This window comes from Equus asinus, chromosome 2 (assembly GCF_041296235.1).
Source record: "Equus asinus isolate D_3611 breed Donkey chromosome 2, EquAss-T2T_v2, whole genome shotgun sequence".
NCBI classification, from domain to species: Eukaryota; Metazoa; Chordata; class Mammalia; order Perissodactyla; family Equidae; genus Equus; species Equus asinus.
The window spans coordinates 29,121,192-29,146,351 of NC_091791.1; the positions used below are offsets into that span (position 1 = coordinate 29,121,192).

Here is a 25,160-nt window from a genome sequence, read left to right on the forward strand (position 1 = left end):
AGTTCCATCTCTGTGCTAAAGACATACAAAAGTTTTTTCCTACCTTAACTACATTTAAAATGTTGGTTTCAGGAAGAGTTGAAAAAATTGGCTTAAAAGATGAATCTTCACTTCCTTTTTCCCCCAATGTCATCTGTGTTTCAGAACTATTAAAAAGTGAATAAAGCAATAGGAAATTAGGCACAAAATAATTACTTTAAGAAATACTGAAAAGTAAGTTTTATTGAGGTATAATTTACATACAATAAAATATACCCATTTTAAGTTTTGATAAATGTATATATACTAGTGTGACCAGCATCTGAATCAAGAAATAGAATATTCCCATTACCCCCAAAAGTCCCTTCATGCCAGATCCAAGTCAATCCACTATCTCCCACTCCAGGTAAATACCAATCTGATTTCCTCTCTACGGATTAGTTTTCCCTTGAACGCTACTTTTTATAAGGCACTATACTCGTGGCTCTTGGTGTCAGAGAGCTATGTAGAGAAGGTGGTTCTCACTACAAAGAACTCATAATATTTAAAGGCCTCATGACTGGCCTAAAGAAACTGCCAAGGCAATATAAAGAAACAATTCTTTTTTTTTTAAAATATTTTATTTGTTTTTTTTCCCCTTTTTCTCCCCAAAGCCCCCCCGGTACATAGTTGTATTATATTCTTCGTTGTGGGTCCTTCCAGTTGTGGCATGCGGGATGCCGCCCCAACGTGGTCCGATGAGCAGTGCCATGTCCGTGCCCAGGATTCGAACCAACGAAACACTGGGCCACCTGCAGCGGAGTGCGCGAACTCAACCACTCAGCCACAGGGCCAGCCCTGAAGAAACAATTCTAAGCATCCCCATTTTGGTTGAGGTAATCAGTGAAGATTCGTGGAAGAGGAGACACATGAACTTGGCCTTCAAAAAATAGACAATACTTTCTTGTTTAATTTTTTGAATAAATAATACCTTCATATGGTTAAAAAAAAGTCAAAAGGTATCAACACCCAGTATGCTGTGAAGAACTGTCCTCCCAGCACCCATTTCCCCTCCTCACTGACAAGCATGACTAGTTTTAGTCCTTCCTCCACAGGCATTTTATGTACATACAAATGAATATGAATATACGCCCCCTCCACTTGCAATACAAATGGGAGCATACTATATACTGTTGTGAACCTTTCTTTTTTCACTTAACATATCTTGGAGATATTTCCATAACTATATGTGAAGCACTTTCTTATTTTTAAAAATATCTGCTTGGTAGTCCTATGTCCTCCTCTAGCTGTAACAACCTAAGGCAAGTTACTTAACCTTTCTGTGCCTGACTCACCTGTAAAATGGGAACGAAAACACTAGCTAATAGTTGTAGTGATATTAAATGAAGTACTATATGTTAAGCCCTTAGAACTCTGCCTGGCACATAGTAAGCAATATGTGTTTGTAGTTGTGATGATTATTATTAAAGCACCATGGTTTATTTAACCCATCCCCTAAGATGGATTGCTCTAATAAACAGTGCTTCAAAAAGTGAGACAGGTAATATTTTGGTGAGCAGTCAGAGGATGGAGGTGAGGGAGCAGCATGAGGAAGGGCCAATGCAACAACGGCTAATGTGGAGGAACAATAAGCAGATCAATTTGGTCAGAAGAAAATAGAAAATAGGTCAGAGACAAACTGTAGAGTCTTAACAATGAAGTGTAAAGGTTTGAGAATAGGGAGAACGAAGTTCAAGGCTATTTCATAAAAGGAATCTTCCAACAGTGAAAAGAATAAAGATTTTAGAGGTGGAAGCTCCTGGGGGAAAAGAGATTATTGCCAGGCCAGGCATGCAAAGGGGATCTGAATTAGACTGACACTGAGAATAAAAAGGAAGGAACCGCTGTGACATAGGTAGAGGAAGAGGTGAGATGTGAGAACTGATGCAATATAGAATAGAAAGAGGCTGGGACTCAAATTTTAAGTCTGTATATCTAGCAGAATAATGTTTAAGAAAAGAACCATACTAGTATCCTTTAACATCTTACTCTTTCTATCTGAATATTTACTCTAACAACCTTCAAATATTTTTTAGTCCAAATCTGCTATTTGTATAGAGACTTGTTATTATGAAGATGCATATACAAACCAGCAAAAACAGGTAAGTTGCACGTGAGCCCTAGTGAGAGAAGAGTGAGTTGTGGTCCTATCTCAACAGGATTCAGTCTTGTGCCCATGTTGTTGGAACAGGCATTTCATTACATTTCATTCACTCCTTCACCAGCTCGCCCCTGCATGCCTATGCTCAACTCTGCCTACCACTACACAGCAAAAGTGACGACAGCTACCTCCTCCCTGCTCCGGTCACCACACCTGACTGAGGCAACTCTTCAATTGGTAAGCAACTAAAAAGAAAACCCTATTTTGCTAAATGTTATTTGTGTTTACTATGTCTTATTGCAATCATTATATATCTTTATTTCATTATTATGGTATCTGCTCACTATAGTGAAGAAAAAAAAAATTCAAATCTGTTGCATACAACGTGCAAAATTACCACACACTGAGTTCATTAAATGTTAAATAATAAAACAGTTCATATTTTATTTTTTTAAATATAGGTGTTTGAGTATTTTAGTTATGTCTAGGGTTTTTGGATGGGCTAGGAAAGCATTATTTTTCCTATGTAAAGTGATGGAATATAGCCTTTATCTGACAATTTCCATCATATTTTCAGATACAGATTACAACTGAGCAACAAGAGATCCAGTGTGGGGTATAAAGAAAACTGGAGAGAAGAAGAGTTTGGTTTTAGATATACCAAGTAATAAGAATTTGCATTTTTCTCAGAAGTGAAGATGAATATATTCTCACAATGTTTAAGAACTGTTTTTATTTCTTTTTCTGTGATCAGTCTATTCATTTCCTTTGTTCATTTTTCTAATAGGCTATCAATCTTTTTCTTATTAATTTGAAATTAAGCCTGTGATCAGAGTTTATATGTACATATACACAGACACACATACATATATTCATAGATATATCCCCCTCCCCCATTCTGAGGTTTTTCTTTTGACTTTGTTTATGGTGATTACTGTCATGGAATTTTTTTTTATATGTGGTCAAATAAGTTAATCTTTCCTTTTATGGCTTTTGAGTGTTAGTTCATACATAAAACCATCTTCCTCTCTTCTAGGATTATAAAAGAAATCTGCTAGTTTCTTCTATTAATTTTATGTTTTCACCATAAACATTTAAATCTTTGATGAATCTATCAGTTTGAGGTATGGATGCAAAATTTTTTTTCAGATGGGGACCCAGTTTTCCAAATACTGGATATAATACCAGATACTGAATAATTCACTCTTTCCTTATATTTTGAAATGCCACTTTTAGCGTTTACTGAGTACCTATGTGAATTTGATTCTATTTTGGACTTATTTCGTTCCACTGATGGAGCTTTGTACCCTTGCACTTGTCCTACACTGTTATCTGCTGAGGCCAGTCCTGCCTCATAACTCTTCTTTCTCAAAACTTTCCTGGATACTATTTTTTCCATATGACTTTAGAGTCACTTGTATAGTCTCAACTCCTCTCCTCCCCACAAAGAATCCAACTGGCATTTCTTATTAGGATCTGATTAAGTCTACAGTTTACCTTAGGGAGTGCTAGTATTTATGACGTTGAATTTTCCTATCTGACAGCATGGTATGCTCTTCCACTTACTAAGGTCTTCTTTTTGTCCCCTAGTAATGTTTACGCATGTGCACACACACACGTTTCTATTTAACTTTATTCCTAGGTATTTCATATATTTTTCTTTTTTAAAGATTTTATTTTTTTCCTTTTTCTCCCCAAAGCCCCACGGTACATAGTTGTATGTTCTTCGTTGTGGGTCCTTCTAGTTGTGGCATGTGGGACGCTGCCTCAGCATGGCTTGATGAGCAGTGCCATGTCCGCGCCCAGGATTTGAACCAATGAAACACTGGGCTGCCTGCAGCAGAGCGCGCGAACTTAACCACTCGGCCACGGGGCCAGCCCCCTCATATATTTTTCTTACCACTGTAAATGAAGTCTTTTCTTCTAGTGTATCTTTTGACTAGCTACAGTTCATATATGTGAAGGTTACTAATTTCTCTTTATTAACTTTGTATCCTGGTGTCCATACCAAATTCTCCTCCTTGTTCATCATAGCTTTTCAGTTGACTCAGACTTCTATGTATATATTAAATCACTTCTGCAAATAATAAATCTTTCACCATCTCATTTCCAATTTTTATATCTCTTTTCTCTTGTCCAATTGCTTTGGCCAGTACCTCCAAAACAATGTTAAATAACAATGGGAAGTCTCATTTCTAAAAAAAAGTTTAAAAATGTTTAAATGTTTCTATTTTTGCCCTGTTAAACATGATGATGGCTTTTAGATTAAGACAGATGTTAAGAATGTATCCAGGGGCCGTCCCTGTGGCCAAGTGGTTAAGTCCTCGCACTCCACTTCGGCAGCCCAGGGTTTTGCTGGTTCAGATCCTGGGCGCAGATGTGGCACTGCTCATCAAGCCATGCTGAGGCGGCGTCCCACAGGCCACAACTAGAAGGACCCCCAACTAAAATATACAACTATATAATGGGGGGACTTGGGGAGAAAAGAGCAGCAAAAAAAAAAAGAAGATTGGCAACCGTTGTTAGCTCAGGTGCCAACCTTTAAAAAAAAAAGAATGTATCTAATTCAAGAACCATTTCAACTTTGAGAGATTTAAAAAATCAAGAATGGATACTGAATTTATCAAAGGAATATTAACTGTTATTACATATAAATTGTTTAAAAGAATGTTTTAGAGTTAATTATGAAAATAAAACTTACACAAGATTGTCTTCATTAAAGTCTGGCTGAAGATTCTCCAGAGGAAACAAAGATCTAAAATCAATTCCCATGTTGAAAAACACAGCTGCTATGTCAGATAATGATGGGATCCAGGGCCAAACTGGTGAATCACTGAAGGTATCTAGTTAACGAAGAAAATATTTTATTCCAAATCCTAGGTTCACAAACCCACAGTTGCAAGGTGATAATCTGCATGTGAAACATGGACTATTATGATTTTATAGAAAGAACTGGTAATGATATGGTAAGAATACAGTTATTTAGAATGATCATACAGAAATTATACGTCTTTCAAATAAATGTGAAGAAAATGACACTTATGAACAAAATACCTGAGAATGATGGATAAAAGGGTTTAACTCAGGAGGAAGTAACACATTTTGAAAAGACTAGAAATAATAATGGTAAAATACCAACTACTGCTAACACAGGAAGATTTTACTGTCTTCACTGCCTCTATAGTCCCAATCCTCAAAACAAGTGAAAGAGGTAAATCACAAGACTTGTTTCATTATAAGGGATCTCAAAGGTAAGAAAGCAACTTCCACATTTTTGCAGTGGATACTTTCAATCTCCTCAGTGCATAATTAGTACAACACTGTTGCTCACCAACAAGCTAATTAAAGTTAATTGGCTAAATAAATAAATAAACTTATAACTATTTCCACTTACTCAGCACAGTAAGCTATGACTTGGTAAATATTAGGTTAGGGCTGCCATTTGCAAGATCTTATACCCTTTTTCTCAATGCAGCTAAAAAAATGCAGATATTCATTTTTGATTGGAGTTTCATTTCATTAAAGACTTTACAAAAATTATTTTTTATTCTTTATTTCCCAGTATCCTGATGTTTAACAATATAAGAGACCATGTACACACCAACCAGTAATTCACACTGTTAATCACAGTAAATTTATACACTCACCATTTCTAATTGTTATTTCCATCAGTGTACTTAAAATCTGCACGGACACAATACAGTTTGTATGAACCGACATCATCTGTCAAAAGTAGATAAACGATAAAGACAGAATAAAGAAAACATATGAGCATTTACTACTTGCCAGGCACATATAAAGGTGTTTTATGTGCATTTCATTTAATACTTACAATAACCTTATGAAGTGGTCATACATTACACATATGAGCAAAGAGGCTCAGAGAGATGAAAATACTCTACCCAACATAATACATGAGGAGCTGGAATTTAAATCCAAGTCTGATTGCAAAGTCAGGGTCTTTACCATTCTAACATGCTGCTTGTTTTTACAACTTTCATTTACAATTAGACAAATATAACATTTGAATTATCAAAAAATGCCTTTCTTGTTCACATGACGCCATGAAACCCAAAACCCATAAAGGAAAAGGCTGCTAGGTTGAATCACATCACAGACAGAAATCAAACCATAAACTAGTAAAAATATTTGAAAAGATACAAATATGCAAATTAATATACCAATATACTTTTTAAAAGATGTTCAATATCATTAGTAATCAAAAAAATGCAAAGGAAAATGATAAGATATCATTAGTTGACTTCAAGATTGGTAAAGATCAAGAATATTGATAATCTTCAGTGTCTACAAGAGTACTAGGAAAGACATAGTATGCCCAGTCTGAGTGTAATTTGGTAAAATTTTTAAAGTAATTTGGTAATGTTTATGCAAAGTTATTGTCCTTATGCTTTGATTGAGTCAGCTTTTTTACACATAGGAATTTACATGCAGAAGCATGTAATTAATTTTAATTTTTTGGAACAAAATCTCAACTTAAAAAAAAAATTAAAAAAAAATTATATACTTAGGGCCAGGCCCGGTAGCCTACTGGTTAAGTTTGGCACGCTCTGCTTCAGCGGCCTGTGTTTGGTTCCTGGGTGCAGACCTGCACCACTCGTCTATTGGTGGTCATGCTGTGACAGTGGCTCACATACAAAATAGAGGAAGATTGGCAAAAGATGTTAGCTCAGGGTGAGTGTTCCTCATCAGCAAAAACAAAAACAAAAACAAATTATATACTTACATATTGAAAGTAATTTTAAATGGTTTTGTAGAGGAAAACATACTATATTTCTGCCACTTTGTCTTTTGAGCCATGGATTATGATAATAAATTTAAATCTAAAATGTAAGGGGGAATAACCCAAACTCTAATTTCAATCAGGCATATGGCTTGTGTCATTTCAAAATCAACCTATGTGAAAAAATGTCTTGGCTATGATGTTTGTGTTGTTATGCTCTGCCACTAGGGGGCAGCGCCATTCAAAGACATTGGACACAGGACACGTTTTTGATGATGATCTTTTTGTGAGGGGTGATGAATCATAAGGGCAACACAGTACTTTGAGATAAGTAAGTGTGTAAAGAAGTGTATATAACAATCTAATGTCTATCAACTGAGACTGGGTTAAATAAATGGTACAGCACTATAAAGGAATACTATAAAGCCATTAAAAAGGATGATAATGTATGGATACTGAGATGAAAATACTCAATTTGTTATCTGAAATAAGTTACAAGATAGCAGATATTCTGTTTATATTGTTTACAGCAATCTATGTACATACAGAGAACAATCTAGGAAACACTGACCAAAAATTCATAGCCCCTGGAGATTGGGAGGAGTTCAATGTTTTCTTTTTAATCTCCCTTTCATTTTACTTGAACTTTTATCAATCACATATGAATTCCCTTTAAAAAGAGCATTAAAAAAAAGTAGTAAATTGTCTTTCTGGTTTACTACATTAGACACATGATAAAATCACAAAGATGCAAACATTTTAATAATTAAATTTACAAAATATTAGGACTATAGAATTAAAATGAATTCTGACATACTTTCTAAAAAACAGTTATGAGTTGGTAAGTCTCTCCATCATGAAAAATGGACTTGGAATTGAAAAGGAGTAACAAGACAAAGTGTCTTACACAGAAAAAGGGCTCAATGAATGATTAATAGTCTGGTTTTCAAAGAATAAATATGAAGAGTATAAAAAACTGGTTACACAAAGATATGCTTATATGCCATCATTAGGCTTTTAAAGGCTATAATGATGGGCCCACATAAACAAGATGAAAATTAACACAGATAAATGCAATGTTGTACTTGTAAGTTTAAAAAAAGATATATTATATAATTAGAGAATAATGAAGCCCTGCTGTGACAGCAAATGAAATTTTGAATAAAGAGAAATATGTGTCGGGGCCAGCCTGGTGGTGTAGTGGTTACGTCCATGTGCTCTGCTTCAGCGGCCCAGGGTTCGTGGGCTTGGATCCTGGGTGCGGACCTACACACTGCTCATTAAGCTATGCTGTGGCAGTGTCCCACATACAAAAATAGAGGAAGATGGGCAGAGAGGTTAGCTCAGTGACAATCCTCCTCAAGCAAAAAGAGGAAGATTGGCAACAGATGTTAGCTCAGGGCCAATCTTCCTCAACAAGTAACTAACTAAATAAATAAACAGAAATATGTGGGTGGGGTAGATAGGTAAGAGTCTTGCTGGAAACTGTTGGTAAGAAAGACCTTATCTGGAATATACATCTGTTTATGGGGGGAAGGGCGAAACACTTTAGGAGTGACACTGACAAGCTAAAGGTCATTCAGAAAGATAATCAGTAAAGGGACTGGAAATTTAATAACTGGAAAATGTTTAGTGTGAGGAGAGAAGAAGGTCATGATGGTTGTTTTAAAATAACTGAAGGACTATTAGATGAGGCAGATTCTGGGAAGCTGTAAGAACAGATAATAAGTACCACTAGATAAAAGCCATAGGGAGGCAAATTTTGATTTAATTAGGACTGTTTAAAAAAAAATTACTGGGGTCCAAGTGGTGAGCTCCTAACCACCAGAAGCAAACATTCCTGCCCCACAGTCTGCACCACTTGTATTCTCTCTGCCTAGAATGCTCTTTTCTGCAAGTCTCATTCCACCACTTTCTTCAGGTCTTTACTCTGACCTCACCTTATCAGTAAGGCCTTCATCAACTACTTTATAAATATATTTATAAAAGCAAACTTTCTTTCCCACCCTGGTACCCTCTACAGCTACCTTGTCCTACTTTTTCTTCACAGCACTTACCATCTGACGCAATATATCTATAAATGTGTGCGCACACACACACATATTTATTGTCTGTCTCCTCTATACTAGAATGTGGGTTTCATGAGATCAGAAACACTCATTTTTTCACTGCTGTTCTCTCCAGTGCCTGGCACAATTGGCACTCAAAAATGCCAGCTATATAAAAAAATGAATGAAAAGCTGTACTGGAATATCTAGTTCCTGCTAAATATAAGATTCTTTGAAATGCTACCTTAAAGCCCAGAACAGAAACTCCCTATGCTTTTCCCACTTCTCACTTCACATGTAATAATTATAGTTCTCTGATATTACTGATATTTATAAAGTTACCATGTAGATAATACAAAAATTAAGATAATTATTTAGGGGGCTGGCCCCATGGTGTAATGGTTGAGTTTGGTGTGCTCCACTTTGGCTGCCTGGGCTCACGGGTTTGGATCCTGGGCATGGACCGACACCACTCATCAGCCATGCTGTGGTGGGACCCACATACAAAATAGAGGAAGACTGGCACAGATGTTAGCTCAGGACGAATCTTCCTCAGCAAAAAGAAAAAAGAAAAGGTAATTATTAAAGGGGATTTAAGAGTTAAGAAAGAATGGGGAAGTGAAAGAGTCAGTTGGATGTGTATCAAATATATATATATATATATATGTGGGGAAATACTAGTACACAAGCCAAATCTTAAAAATGTACACAGGTGGGGCTGGCCCCGTGGCTGAGTGGTTATGTTCGCAGGCTCCGCTGCAGGCGGCCCAGTGTTTCATTGGTTTGAATCCTGGGCGCGGACATGGCACTGCTCATCAAGCCATGGTGAGGCAGCGTCCCACATGCCCCAACTAGAAGGACCCATAACGAAGAATATACAACTATGTACCGGGGGGTTTTGGGAAGAAAAAGGAAAAAAAATAAAAATCTTAAAAAAAAAAAATGTACACAGCTATTTCCATAAAAATGAGGGGAAAAAAGCTAAAACTCCCAGGTATGTAAGCATTAGAATTAGATCTCTTCTTTTTTTTTTTTTTTTAAAGATCAGCACCTGAGCTAACATCTGTTGCCAATCTTTTTTTCTTCTTCTTCTTCTCCCCCCAAGGGCCCCCCTAGAATAGTTGTATATTCTAGTTGTGAGTGCCTCTGGTTGTGCTACGTGGGACATCTCCTCAGCATGGCCTGATGAGTGGTGCCATGTCCGTGACCAGGATCCAAACCGGCGAAAACCTGGGCTGCTGAAGTGGAGCGCACGAACTTAACCACTCAGCCACAGGGCTGGCCCCAGATCTCTTCTAAAACTAACTATAATAGTGATTTACCAGTGTGATGAAATGTCTCAAGGCACAACTGACATTACTGACTATCCTGCACACTATCTGCATTAGCATTTCCTTTATAATCTCTTTATATTGACTCTTTTTGCCTCTAACATACTGAAATCATGGGTTTGATGTGCTAGGTTTGTTTTTTCTCTAGTAACATGCAAGGAAGATTATATTTTAAAAGTTTGTTTTTGATTGAGAAATACAGTAGGAGGCGACTATACCCCTCAAACATTTCTCTTACCCGAAACAGCCACTTTAACACAGGGACAGGACACTGGACATAGTGATAGGCAGAGGTAAGGAAGCCTTGTGTTGTCAAAAAAATTTGATCTGTTTTTCCTGATCTGAAAAAACAAAGGAAAATCAATATGACTGTAATTTTCATGGCAAGAAACTTTTAGCACCACTACATCTGACATAATTAGGGAAATGAGCAAGCAAACCATCCACAGTGCATAGAGGTGGACTCTGCCCCTGTATGGATGGGTGACTCACAAAAGAAATTCAACTGATGGCCTAAAGCTGATCCAATCTGTTGGGCTGGCTCCAGATCCATGTGGTGGGCAAATCTACATTAGCTAGCAGTGTTGAGAAGAAGCCTATCAAGTCTCAGGACATGATCTGCTTTTGTCAGATTGGGTTTATACTTCCAAAAAACTCAGGAGCAGAATTAATGAGATCTCTCCGGATTTGAGACATCATGCACTGAAAAAAATTAGACCAGTTTGGGCCTTGTGGTAGAGACTGCTAGTTGCCCATCCCCACATCTACTCTTGCTTTTCCTCTTGGTAACTGAAGTCCGATTTTCAGCTGGGTACACTGGCTGCCTGAAATAAAAATCACTTCCCAGCCTTCCTTGTAGCTAGGTGTGGCATGCTGACTAAGTTCTATCTAACTAACCATAAACAGAAATGTGTGGCGTTTCCTGGAATCTGAATCTAGAGGCTGGAGCTCCAGCAGAACCTGAAGTAACCCGTGCTAAGGATGGTGGAGAAGAAAGATTATTTGGTGAAACACCAGTCCTGGACTTCCCACCTCTGAACTTCTTTCACCTAAGAATGAAACATACTTCTTGTTTAAGGTCCTGTTATTGTCACAGTCTCAAAGTTGCTATTATTCTATACTACTCTTAATTCTAATAAAGGTATGTGATGTGCCAAATGACTATCTTACTCTGCTTCACATAAATAATAAAACACAAAAAGTAACAGTAATAAGTAAGGGGATTAGGAAGCTGGATAGGTTATAATAGAAATTAACCTTTTAGAAGATTACATCAGTCAGAAATCTTTTAGAGTACTTTTTACACAGGAAAAAATAAAATATCTATTTTTCTACTTACTTAAGAATAAGCTTTTCTACAGCACTTTGTCCAATAAAACCAGAGTCTCTTAAATCCAAGGTATACTGATTGAAAATCTTTCCAGAATTGAAGAAATTAAATATTTCTTCACCTGGATGATGATCAGGAATAGCATCTATTGTAACTGAAAATTTCTTTAGAAATTCCCTGAAATAAAAAAAAAAGTTAATGAATACCAAAGAGTTATACTGCATATGAGTTTGTATGTAAAGTTTGCGTCCGAAAAAGACTTTTCTTAGGAGCAATGTTAATTCCAGATTGGAAGACTAGCGTGAGAACACGTGTTTTGCTCCTGCCACTTTTTGCTAGTAGTTAGTCCAAAGCCACTAGTGTCTGTGTGAAGAGAAACAATAACCAGGAGAAAAGACAAAAGATGTAACCTGGCCTTAACATCTGCCCTTCAAATCCATCACAGATGGATGAGAATCCCACCACAGATCATTCACTAAGTAAACAACCATCAGTGGCCCATTTATTTTACAAAAACAAAGTTTTTAAATGTATAAACTTAATAGAGTGTACAGCATTTTTCATACGTACCTGTGCTCTTCTAAGAGGCCATCCTCATCATCCGTACTGTCTTCATCTCCAATTCTGATTGGAGATTTAATGCCTCGGCCCTGCCTTATGTCTTCCTGTAGTTGCTTCTGCAGTTCATCTAGCCTGAGAAATCAAAGAATGTTATAATAAATGGTTTACCCTAAAAATTAAAAAATCTTTAATTTATATCTAAAAGCAGCACCAAGGAAAACTCTCATTAAATACCGTTAGATGACAAACTTTGTTACACTATAGGTCAAATCATGTCTCCCAAATATATCATGATATACAATATAGTAGACTACCTTCACTAAAACAGAGAAAATCAATTTCAGGTCTTAGGCTTTTACCCAGCTACCAGTACCACATTAGAATAATGTTCCATAGTATAAAAGATGTGAATATTTCTTTATAGCTAGGACTTCAAGAATGATGCCCAATTCATTTACAGAAAAGCAAAGGAAAAACGGCAAAGCATAAATGTCACTAATTTGCTTATCCCCTCTAATCTTTAATGCTCATTGACTTCTAGTAGACCAACAACCTGATAATGTTAACTAGGTTTTCTAGCAGCAGTAGTCATTATCATTGTTGTCATCATTATCATCAAAACACCCAAAACAGGGGCCAGCCCGGTGGCGCAGCAGTTAAGTTCGCACGTTCCGCTTCTTGGCGGCCTGGGGTTCACTGGTTTGTGATTGTGGGTGCAGACATGGCACCACCTGGCACGCCTTGCTGTGGTAGGTGTCCCGCACATAAAGTAGAGGAAGATGGGAAGGGATGTTAGCTCAGGGCCAGGCTTCCTCACCAAAAAAAAGAGGAGGACTGGCAGTAGTTATCAGCTCAGGGATAATCTTCCTCAAAAACAAAAACAAAAACAAAAACAAAAAAAACACCCAACACGGGGCTGGCCCCGTGGCCGAGTGGTTAAGTTCGCGCGCTCCGCTGCAGGCAGCCCAGTGTTTCGTTAGTTCGAATCCTGGGCGCGGACATGGCACTGCTCATCAGACCACGCTGAGGCAGCGTCCCACATGCCACAACTAGAAGAACCCACAACGAAGAATACACAACTATGTACCGGGGGGCTTTGGGGAGAAAAAGGAAAAAAAAAAAAAAACACCCAACACATACTGAGAACTTACTATGTGACAGGCACTGTAATAAAGACTTTATATATTAGCTCTTTTTTTTTTTTGAGGAAGATTAGCCCTGAGCTAACTGCTGCCAATCCTCCTCTTTTTGCTGAGGAAGACTGGCCCTGAGCTCACATCCGTGCCCATTTTCCTCTACTTTATATGTGGGACGCCTACCACAGCATGGCTTGCCAAGCAGTGCCATGTCTGCACCTGGGATCAGAACCGGCGAACCCCAGGCCGCCGAAGCGGAATGCACGCACCTAACTGCTGCACCACCGTGCCGGCTCCTGTATTAACTCTTTTAACCCTCACAACAACCTCATGTGGTAGTTTATGTTACCCATTTTATACCTGAGGAAACACACTTTAGAAAAGCTAACTTGTTCAAGCTCACACTGCCAGGAGCTGGGATTCAAAGCCAGAGTCTAGCTCTGGAGTCCTTGGCTATATTGCTTGCCAAGATAAAGCTATTTTAACCAAGGTCTTTATTCCCAGTCCCACAGTAAGTACAAGATAATACAATAGTAAATAACCAGTAACTGTACTGCTCTATCACTATAGAAAAGAGTCAATCATCAGATCAAACCAGCTTCTCTACCTTTGGTCTGTGCAATATTCAATTTTAAATAAGCAACTTCAGATTTGACATCACGAATTACATGAATTTATCAAACATTTAAAGAGTCTACAACAGAGATAATTTCTCTAAATCCAGACTATGGATCTAATACTGTCTGCAATTCCTATGGTTATCAAGTTTGAGAAACGTATATAACAACTTCAAGCCAGTTGGGCTTTTAGCAAAGTTCTCTGGGCTAGTTTCAAGAATATTCCTTGAATTAATAAGGAATATATATTTCCCCCCTCATTAACAAAAGCAGTTTGCAACTAGTCACTGAAATTTCCTTAGGGTCATTATGATCCTCAAACTTTTTGACTTCTGTGTGTGTGTGTGCAGGGGGTTATCAGTCATGATTCTAAACTTCTGCCTCAAAAGAGTAACCTGCTGTAGAAACACCATGTCTGGTTTCAAAACTTGGGACTGAGTGGGCATACAAACATTTAAAAAATTCTACCTATGCAAACAACAAAGAAACAAACAACCCGATTAAATAATAGGCAAAGGATCTGAACAGACATTTCTCCAAAGAAGCTATACAAATGGCCAATAAGGACAAAAAGATGCACAATGTCATTACGGAAATGCAAATCAAAACTATAACGAGATATAACTTCATACTCATTAGGATGTTTATCATCAAAAAACCAAAAAATATCCAGTGTTGGTGAGGATGTGAAGAAACTGGAACCCTTGTGCCCTTCCGGTGGAAATGTGAAATGGCGCAGCCTCTATGGAAAATAGTATGGCAGTTCCTCAAACTGGCATAGAACTACCACATGATCCAGCAATTCCACTTCTGGGTATATACCCAAAAGAACTGAAAGTGGGGTCTTGAAGAGAGATTAGTACACCCAGGTTCACAGTAGCAATATTTACAATAGCCAAAAAATAGAAGCAACCCAAGTGTCCAGCAATGAATGAAGGGATAAACTAAACGTGGTGTACACACACAATTATTCAGCCTTAAAAAGAAAGGAAATTCTGACAAATGCTACAACATGGATAAACCTTGAAGACATTATGCTGAGTGAAATAAACCAGTCATAAAAGGACAAATACTGTATGATCCCATTTATATGAGGTACCCAGAACAGTCAATTTCATAAAGACAGAAAGTAGAATGGTAGTTGCCAGGGGCTGGCAGGAAGGGGCGAATAGGGTGTTACTGTTTAATGGGTATGGAATTTCAGTTAGGGAAGATGGAAAGAAAAAGTTCTGTAGAGGGATGGTGTTGATTGCACAACAATGTAAACGCACTTAATGCCAGTAAACTGTACATTTCAAAATGACTACAATGGTAAATTTTGTCATATATTTTATTACAATAAAAAAACACAAAAGAAATTCTACCCATGCTTTTGATCAAGAATTGCAGCTATCAGTCAGATATTAGTTGTGGTAAGTAGAAACAAATTATATTATTAATTAATGCAGTATACTATAAAAACTTGGATCTTCTGATCCAGCCTATGAATGAGAACACCTTATTTTCTAACACAGTTGACAATAAAACAGTTATAAATAGTACTAGCACAAAATGCATGCTAATTTCTCATGATTTCTTAAGGTAAATTAAAGGCTAGTCCCACAAACAAGCAGTACGTTAAATTTAGCTGGGTAGTGATGCTAACTAACCTTTGTGTGTCTTCCATCTCCTTCACTAGACGCTCTAAAGTATTTGTATAAGTTCCACTACAAACGTGTTCCTAAAACAAGAAGAAAATTTAGGAATACTTTATAACATAACCTTTGCAGATGAATTGGGATGTTTTAAGTTATTCAGAGTACTAAAGAATATTTTCTATTTCAATAACCTGGGCCAGGAGGATACCTTTCTTAATAGAATTTTCACCATCATGCTTTAAATCTAGTATTTTGTACTGCAGGCAATTTGATTTTACCATCTATTAGGAAAGGCACTACTTATAAAACCGTGCTAGCCTTAGGAATTGACTGCAAACACCCAAGGGCTCCATGGCTACCCTGTCTTTATTTTTAAATTCTATTTTAGTGGAATCACACTACTAATTTTTAGGTGTTACCATGGAACATTAACACCTTCCCCACCAAATTTTACAGACATATTAGAATTTAATTCAGCTTATTCCCAAATTAGAATGAAGCACTTTATAAATAAAATTGCACACCACAATTAACAACATTTCTACACTCTACCTTCATTTACAGCAGTGGTCTCCAAAGCAGAGGGTGTGCAAGGTGATCCATTGGGGTGCAGGAAGAAAATAATAGAACTTCTATTTATATGGAACTTCTAGAGAAACTCCAGTAGAACTTAGTCTATAGTAACTTCTACATAACTTCTATAGGAAAATACTTTTTTATTCTTCCTTTTAAAAAAATTCTGTTTTTGCATATGCCTTAGAAAGTATACAGTAGTATAGTGGTACATGTATATAATCCATAAATATACATATATATTGGGGTACATGCTCAAAAATTTTTTTACTAATAGAAGTGTATGTGATCAAAAAAGTTTGGAGACCACTGATTTACGGTTATAAAACTAAAAATATGAGAAACCCATTAATCAAACAAGAACTATACCAGTTTCAGTACAATTATCAATCATAACAAATAATGAATTCTAAACCAAGTTCTAAGAATCTATCCCTCTTCCACTAATCGATCCGTCCTCCCTCTTCAAGTAAAGATAAATGTCACAGAATACTTACTGTATACTCTGATGACTGAGGTCTAAGCCCCTTGGAAAGAGCGGGAGGCTTTCCTGTAGTTGCAGGAGTCTGATTGAAGTTCAAAGCCATTATTTCTTCCAGTGATTTTAATGTTTCCTCTTCCTCATCACTGTCTAGGTTGTAACCTAAACTTTCTTCATCACTATCAAAATCACCCCTTAATTTTCTTTTCAGTGCATTGCTACCTGCATTGGAATTTCCTGAACTCGCTTTATCTGAAGGGGCTTTATCTGAAGGCGCTGTAGGGCTCGGGATACATGGCACAACTTCCAAAGCAGCCGGGGGAGACTTTGCAGGAGTGCCATATTCTGAACGCAAAGATCCCCCACAGACTTTCCCTGAAGATATGTCAGAATCAGCCTTATTATTGTTAGTCTTTGCTCTGTGTTCCTTGTGTTTGGAGGCCTCTGTAGAATGCCCAGAACACTCTTTAGATGAGGAATGCTCTTTATCTTTTTTAGGAACTGGAAGAGTGCAATTTTTAGCATTTAATGGTACCCGAGAGGAACCAGCACTTGGAACATGGGAAAGTAAAGGTAGAAGTTTTGTCTCCTTTGATGCCACAGAGCTGGCAGTTTTATTTTTCTGAAGGTTGCTAGCTTTTTTAACTGCAGACTTCTCCTGAGGTAAAGATAAGTGGGGTTTCTGCATCTTAGTCTCTTTGGTACTTGCCACACGTATTTGGTCACTATTCCTGGAAGAATGGTGGCCAGAATTTGAAGGTGCCAAGCCTGCAGAGGAGCAATCAGCTTCTTCAGTCGGTTCCTTGGATATGTCTTCCAAGCGCAACACCCCACCAGGGGTCTTCAGTGCAATGTGTTTTATAAACTTCTCTCTTGGATGCGGTGTGTCAGGACGCTTCTCGAGGAAGGACTCTTTTGCTTTTGGCATTATAGATTCTCTTGTGCTTTTCAGATCTGAGTCCACAGAGTTCCTTTTTCTTTTGTCAGGGAATTTATTCTGCTTAGAGCCTGCTAAAATTTAATTTTTGCCAGATTAGTGAGAAGCATATTTTCCTATCTTAGTAAAGTTTATTCAATGGGTGTCTAGAACACTGACAAAATGTCTAAATTCTAAAAGTTTAGGCTGAGATTATTCACCATATATAGAATGAAGAAAAAGAGTTAATATCATCATTTATTTATTAACTGATAAATACTGGTGCCCAAGAAATTTAAAGCTAATGAAAATGCTTGTTTTCATTCCAAAGCTATTAAACAGAATTAAAGGTGTCACTCCCCCAAACATAAAAAACCGTATATTTGTATCAAAGAAAGGATTCCAAAGGCACTTTCCTTCAAAGTGCATACACTCTTTCTTAAACCAAGGACTACCTGGTTCCAGAAATGTAACACTTCTACATCTAAATTTATAGTACCTTAAAACACATATACCATAACAAGTTGAAGGCAGACAAATTTTAATTTCTCAATTAAAAAAAACTCACCCAAGTCTTTCTCCCTGGTATTTGTTTACTCTTTCCCCTATATCCTTCAAGTCTTCAGCTGTGTTACAGGTTGAATTGTGGTTCCCAAAATATGTAGGAGTCCTAACTCCCAGAACCTCAGAATGTGACTTTTATTAGAAACAGGGTCTTTACAGGGCTAATCAAGCTAAAATGAGGTTGTTAGGGTGGGTCCTAATCCAATATGACTGGTGTCCTTATAAAAGGGGAAATTTGGACATGGAGACAGACATGCAGAGGGAAGATGACATGAAGACACACAGAGAGAAGACACCATGTGACTGGAGTGTTTTATCTACAAGTCAAGGAATGCCAAGGATTGTAGGCAAGTACCAGAAGCTGGAAGAGGCAAGGAAGAATTCTCCCTGAGAGTTGTTATAGACAGCAGGGCCCTGCTGACAACCATAATTTTGGATTTTTAGGTTCCAGAACCATGAGACAATAAATTCTTGTTGTTTCAAGCCACCTAGTTTTTGATACTTTGTTATGGCAGCCCTTAGAAACTAACACAAGCTTTCTGTGTCTCAGGAGCTCCATCCAGAAGGACTTTAATAATCACATATGTTCGAGTTAACCAGTTTTTAAAAATTTCTTATTGTGTTGAAAAACGTGATGTTTCATTAATTCCCTCTTAAAACTCATTATTCATTAAAAAATTCTCTACTTATATAATCAGTATTCTCAAAATCAAATTTCTTTCTGCACATGGACAGATGTCCCCAAATCCTCAATAGTTTGACTAAAAAACAAAACAAAACAACTCAAGAGTTAAGCTTATTTGGATAGCTTGATCAATACATAATCTGAAAAATTCAATTTATAAAAAATTTAAAAATCAATTAATAAACAAATGCCCCTATCTTTATTCATATATATATATATATATATCTCCTATTACGTGAAAAAACCATTCTATGCCCACTCAGTTTCCTGGGGTTAAATGTCTTGTAAAAAAGGAAAGGGGTCCCTTATAGTGCAGGATGAGAAACCAAATAACTAAGAAAAAGAGAAGACTTGGCATGGACTTACACTATCTAACTTTGGGGTTACAAAAAAAATTAGCTACAGAGTTGCCAGTTTGAATTTTGTTCCACTTTCCCAGAGAAGTCAGACCATTTATACATAGCTAGTAATGAGGAGAAATTCCTGCTTTGGTTGAGGAACTGAAGACTTACCCAGGAGGAAAAACTTGTTTGTGGACAAAGTTCAGGAAAAAATCAGCTTATTAAGAGCTTTGAACATCTAGAATTAGAGGAGGGTAAACTGGTACTGCAGGTAGCTTCCCGTCGCAAGCTCTCTAGGGTAGTGATTAACTGCAAAAATTTCATGATTTCTTTTTGTACCCCTTGTACGATATGTAGACTGAATGTTTGTTTTATGACATTTCAAATATCTATTAACATATAAAATACTCAGATAAGACAGGGATTGCATTTGTAAAAAGAAAAAATCCAAATGTTCATTAATAGGGAATTAGTTATTAATAAGTTATGGAATAAACTAGAGATGGATTAAGTTGGACCTCAGAATTCAGCCAAAGGACAGGGCTCTAGAAGACCAAAGAGCCAAATGCCTACTCAACCAACATTTCTGAAATCCCTGAACTTGTGTGTGGTTAATGATTGTGTAATTATGTATATCACCATCACAATCAATAAGCATAATAGCAGTAATATGAGTAAGACATAAGGTCTGGATTATTAATATCTATTCACTCTCAGATAAAGCATTCTTCATGTTATCTAGAGTGAAAAATCCTCTTATGTCCTTTATATTCTGTTGCTAGTCAACTGAAGTATAAATGTATATTTATTAAGAGTACAATACCATAATTATTAATGAGGATTATGAATATGTGCAAAAATATGAGAAAAATATAAGTGAAGGCAACCATCTTAAGTCTGCCTCTGAAAATATGCAGAAAGCATCTTTTTCAAACAGTGTTCAAAGACTTCAGGAGGTGGGATTCTATAAACGAAACCCCTTCAGTTATCACTGAGGAAATCTGCAAACCTATGAACTGAAGAGAATTTTTATCTTAGTTATTATCAGAGAAAAACAAACTTGAATAGCTTGGTGGCAACACCACCACCAGCAGCCCCTTATACTGGCAGAGCTGGCCTAAAATTATTTTGTTCTTCCATTCAACTCAGCACAAAGTGATCATTTCTTTAGTATTACAAATGTGTAACAGTACGAGTGTAGGAGCAATCTCATGGCTGAGAAATTATTTTTCTTGTACTACAATGTCAAAATTCTCTAAAATTTGCACTAAAATAAACAACATTCTGAAAATTAAATAAATTTTTAAAAAAAACATAAAATTTAAAATTTATTCCTGTATCCTTGAAGCTCCATCTATGATGGTAAAAATATGGTTTCAGCCTTGGCTGAAGACTGATTTTTAACACTTGGTCAAAATGCAATGCACCTCGAGAATATACAAAAAATAGAGTTTTACATGAAACCGGAAGAAGAGGCAGAATTGTCTCTCTGTGCCTCTGTTTTTTTTGTCTCTAAAAGTAACCACCTTATAAGGATGTGAGGATCAAATGAATTAAAAGTATATAGAACAGGGCATGGCACACAGTAAGTGCTTAATAAATATTGGCTATTATCATCATGTCCAATGTACCTTACTGAGTGTGAAAATTTGCAAAGTGTACTTTTCAAAGTTTGCAGTCACAGCAGAAAAAAATATTCTGATGCACCAGACTACTAACAACTGTTATTTCTGGGGGGCCTTCCATTTTCCATGTTATAAATTTCTGCAGTGTTCAAATTTTACATTGTTCTATTTTCTAGTCTAAAAAACAGATACAGATACCTTAAGAATTACTGAATTAACAGTAGCTATTTGTTAGTATGTATTGTCTCAACCAACAGATACTAAAAATAGCAACTAGTATCATGCAGGTGTCCTAGAAATTTGATATTAAAAAGGGATCTTTGTATTTGAAACATGAGGAAACACTGTTTTAGATCATGATGTTTCAACTTCATACAAAGCATCTGTAATTCCAAGACCTCAGATAATAGTCCACAACTCCAAGAATATAAGATTATGCTTCTTAACGTAGCCAAGGATTCAGAACTAGAACAATGACTACCAAGGTGAGAAACACATTGTTAGGAACTCTTGAAGAAGGCAGAGAATGAGTCAAGACAAACCACAGGTTACATGTAATAAATTCAAGGACTATTTCCTTTGAATATAACTTTACTAAACTCACAACTATCTGAGATACTCAATTTCACCTATAGGAAAGAAATTACATATTTAAACTAATTTGCTTTAAAAAACAGTGCCATTAAGATGCAAATTTATTTAAAAATTCATAAATTTAATTTTGATTCTACCTGAAGCAGGTTCCCATGAATCAGAAGAGGATCTTTTTCTTGAGAGATGTCCATTTTCCTATTAGCAAAATGAGAAAAAATTAATTAGGAGTTGGGGGCAGTAAAGAATGTGAACTTGTCTTTAACATTTAAACACAGATTTCTAGACTGAGTAAAGCAAGCACGTATATTTGGAGATAAATTCAAACTTCTATAATAAAGTGTTTTAAGTTCTTAAGTTTTAGCATTAAAACGAAGGGCATTTGTATCATAAAAATGTAAAAATAGGGGGCTGGCCCGGTGGCGCAGCGGTTAAGTGTGCACATTCTGCTTTAGCGGCCCGAGGTTTGATGGTTCGGATCCCGGGTGCAGACACGGCACCGCTTGGCAAGCCATGCTGTGGTAGGCGTCCCACATATAAAGTAGAGGAAGATGGGCACAGATGTTAGCCTAGGATCAGCCTTCCTCAGCAAAAAGAGGAGAACTGGCAGCAATGTTAGCTCAGGGCTAATCTTCCTCAAAAAAAAAAAAAAAGTAAAAATAAAGTGAGTTTTCATAATGCAAATTAAGAGACATATTAATAACTCAAGATTGATATTACAGCACTGTACTATTATTTTGATAAAGAAATAGTAAGCTTAATATTTGCCAATCAAATGGATACAACTCACTCTTCAGTACTTCTGTTTTAAGTATTGATGCACCACCAAACACCGAGATCTTAAAAAATGGACCAAATATTACTAACCTCTATTGATCATTAGCAAATCTTGCTGGTGAAGGCATCAAACTCCCTGCAAATGAACTCTAGAGTTTACAAATATATTTTCCAGTAATTTACAATGCAACAATCTCCATTCACTCCTAGAATGTCATAGTTTGGTTTATTTTTGGCTATGTGATTTTAAAATCTCATGCATCTTATCAACATACCACTTTCTTGATACCTGATCTTCCTTTATTTGCTCTCTATATAGAGAAGCTCTTTGAAACAGATGTAGCTAATAACTTGACTTTCCAGGAGAGAGGAACAGCTTTTATGCTAATCTTAAGTCTGGTCGATTCTCACAAGAGAAATCTGATGATGTTAAGATGTACTTGGATAGTTTTCTAAGTCATCTTGTAAGTTTCCTAAGACCCATACTCAATTGTTTAAGATTTATATATAATCTAAACCACTGATTCTTGAACTTTAAAGTACATCAGAATCATCTGGAAGGCTTGTTAATTGCAGATTGCTAGATCCTACTTTCAGTTTCTGGTTCAGTGGGTCTGGGCTGGGGCCTGAGATTTTGCACTTTTAACAAGTTCCCAGGCGATGGTGATGTTGCTAGTCCAGGGACTACACTTTGAGAACCTCTGTTCTAAACCATTTCGTGCTGTTTTACATTTTCCAATCCTCAAGTATCTTGCTGCAACACAGCCTAATTTAAAATGACTATATTTGCCTTAAAAAAAGAATGCTTACTTTCCTGATTATGAAAGATCTTTGTTCTTGTTCTGAAAAAATCAAGGACAAGAAACACTGCTTTACTGAGTTCTGTGAACAGTTGGAAGAAATCTAATGAAACCAGCTTCTACACAAACTATGTATCACTATTTCCTTAATAAAAGATACCAATATGATGTCAACAATTTATTAAATATTGTTACATTTAGTATTTTAAATATGATAAAGCAGTACCCAAAATAATTCAGTAATTATTGCACATACCAAGTTTGAAAGGTTACTCTTTCCAGGTGTGACATCATTCTGTTTACCTTCTTCTTGCCTTGTTTTATATTTTCTTCCTATACTAGATGATTTTAAGGAAAGATTGGTTGCTTCTGAGAAAGAATTTTCTGAGTTGATTCTCCGCTCCATTTGCTCCCTTCTCAACTTCTTTAGTTCTCTTTCTCTGCAGTAAGAAGCTAGTGACAACTGGAACTTAGCTCCCAGTGGGCTTTCTCCTGGCTGGTGCCTGGGTAGGCTGCTCCTGCTGCTGAGACTTCTGGAGCTGTTCTTGAAGATGTCAGCTTCTGCACCCGTGGCCTGCTTTCTGGAATCTGCATTGGTCTTGCCTCGATCTCTATCCTGCTTCTCCCTGCTATTTTCATGAGTGAACAGTGACTTCCTTCTCTCTGGAGATGGATGTTTTCTCTTTAGTGGCTTCATCTCTTTTGACAAACGATATGAAGGAGGAACAAAAATTGTCTTTGGGTATTTGGTGCCTAGGGACACACAAGGCCGACATGACTCATGTACGCCACTATCTCTGTGCTGCTCTTTAACACCCTTCATGAAAGCCTTTAAAATAGAACCCTTTTCTGATGGTATCCTTTTGAGTTTGGATTCTTTTGGTGAGGATGGTTTCCTTTCAAACTTCTCTGTTCCCGTGATGGACAATCCACTTCCTCCATATTTGATATTTGATTTTTGTGGAGAATCCAACATATGTCTGTCTAAGTAGCCAATTAAAATACATACAAATTGCATGTTATTAAAAATAACACCAATGATTACATTTTGCATAAATATTTATTTCTATTATTAATACTTAAAATACTAAGCTATCACAAAAATTTTCAAGTCAATATTTAGATGATGATATACATTTTATAAGAGGGAGAAATTAAGACATGGTCTATTTGTTAATAGCCTTACTTTCATAAAGCGCTCTTTTATGACATCATGTAAGCTCCCTGTGGCTCCATTTATGAAATAAGTTACTGTATTAGAGGCTCAAAATAGTATGCACTATGAACATTATTGACTGGAATATTATTTTAAATATAAGAAAACATAACAGTAGTTTCCTTATGATGTTTAGAACTTATCTTTGTAGAAAACACTGCATCTTCATTGTATTTTCAATTTTGAACACTATGTTTAATCAGATTAAGAGTTTAGAGTAGATTCAAAAACTGAATCCATCTCCTTCCTCAAAAGATCTCACAAAAAAATGCATTAATAGTATACATACCTTGTTTTGAGGCTGGTTTGAAGAAATCTATAATTGACTGCTTCCTGAAAATAAAAGCATAACTAATATGGTATCACACAAGCAAATATTAAAACCTTAATAATTCAGATTAAGCAAAGAATACTAGTAAATTTATAAAATATAGGCTGGATTCACTATCTGGTTTCATCAAGTTCTGACAATGGCAATAATACCTTGCTCATTATAAAAAATTGAAAATAATTCACCACTTCCTATAGGAGTAAATTGATAAAAGCACAACTGAGGTTTATGTAATCTGTAGTACGAAAATAAGACGATTGGAGTGTGGATCCAGGGAAGCAGGAGAGTGCTTCCTAGGACTGAAAAGCATGCTGCTACATGGTAGAATAAAAGATCTTGAGGGGATACGATCCTAGTCCTTGATATCTCCAGTGACTGGTACAAAATAATGCTCAACAGATGTTTGCTGAATGAATAATAGAGATTATAAAAACAGAGTAAAACCTGAACAAATTCATAACAAGATTAGATGCTAGATGGCAATATGAGTGACCTGGCCAGTCTGGGGAGGCAGTTGAAGAGAGTGCCAGGCAAAAGGCAGAAAGGATCAAGTACTAAGCTTACACTACCCTCTTTATACACTACAGTGAGACATTAATCTAAGTAACAGCAGAAACTGGAATGAGTATTCACAACTAAATAAGTAGTGTTCCAATATTTTAATTTTTTATCTAAGAATTCTTAAGGCATTTACAAAAATAACATATTGACTAGGAAAAACACAAACAAAACAAAGAGAA

General features: G+C 36.5%; 1 protein-coding gene across 3 annotated transcripts in view; it reads right to left on the minus strand.

The window, feature by feature from the left end:
• The window catches only part of SLF2 (SMC5-SMC6 complex localization factor 2), a 42,385-nt gene that overhangs the window by 15,003 nt on the left and 2,222 nt on the right, over positions 1-25,160 (minus strand). Inside the window, exons 2-12 of one of the 3 annotated variants that reach the window (XM_044752469.2) lie at positions 24,379-24,422; positions 23,130-23,857; positions 21,437-21,494; positions 16,591-17,585; positions 15,533-15,603; positions 12,140-12,262; positions 11,579-11,746; positions 10,478-10,580; positions 5,767-5,842; positions 4,821-4,962; positions 44-146 (exon numbers count right to left, since the gene is read on the minus strand). In XM_044752469.2, coding sequence (XP_044608404.1) covers positions 44-146; positions 4,821-4,962; positions 5,767-5,842; positions 10,478-10,580; positions 11,579-11,746; positions 12,140-12,262; positions 15,533-15,603; positions 16,591-17,585; positions 21,437-21,494; positions 23,130-23,857; positions 24,379-24,422 — 2,611 coding nt within the window. Of the gene's footprint in view, positions 1-43; positions 147-613; positions 899-4,820; positions 4,963-5,766; positions 5,843-10,477; positions 10,581-11,578; positions 11,747-12,139; positions 12,263-15,532; positions 15,604-16,590; positions 17,586-21,436; positions 21,495-23,129; positions 23,858-24,378; positions 24,423-25,160 lie in introns of those variants that run through there. The other 2 variants (XM_044752471.2, XM_044752478.2) reach the window with 2 other exon arrangements.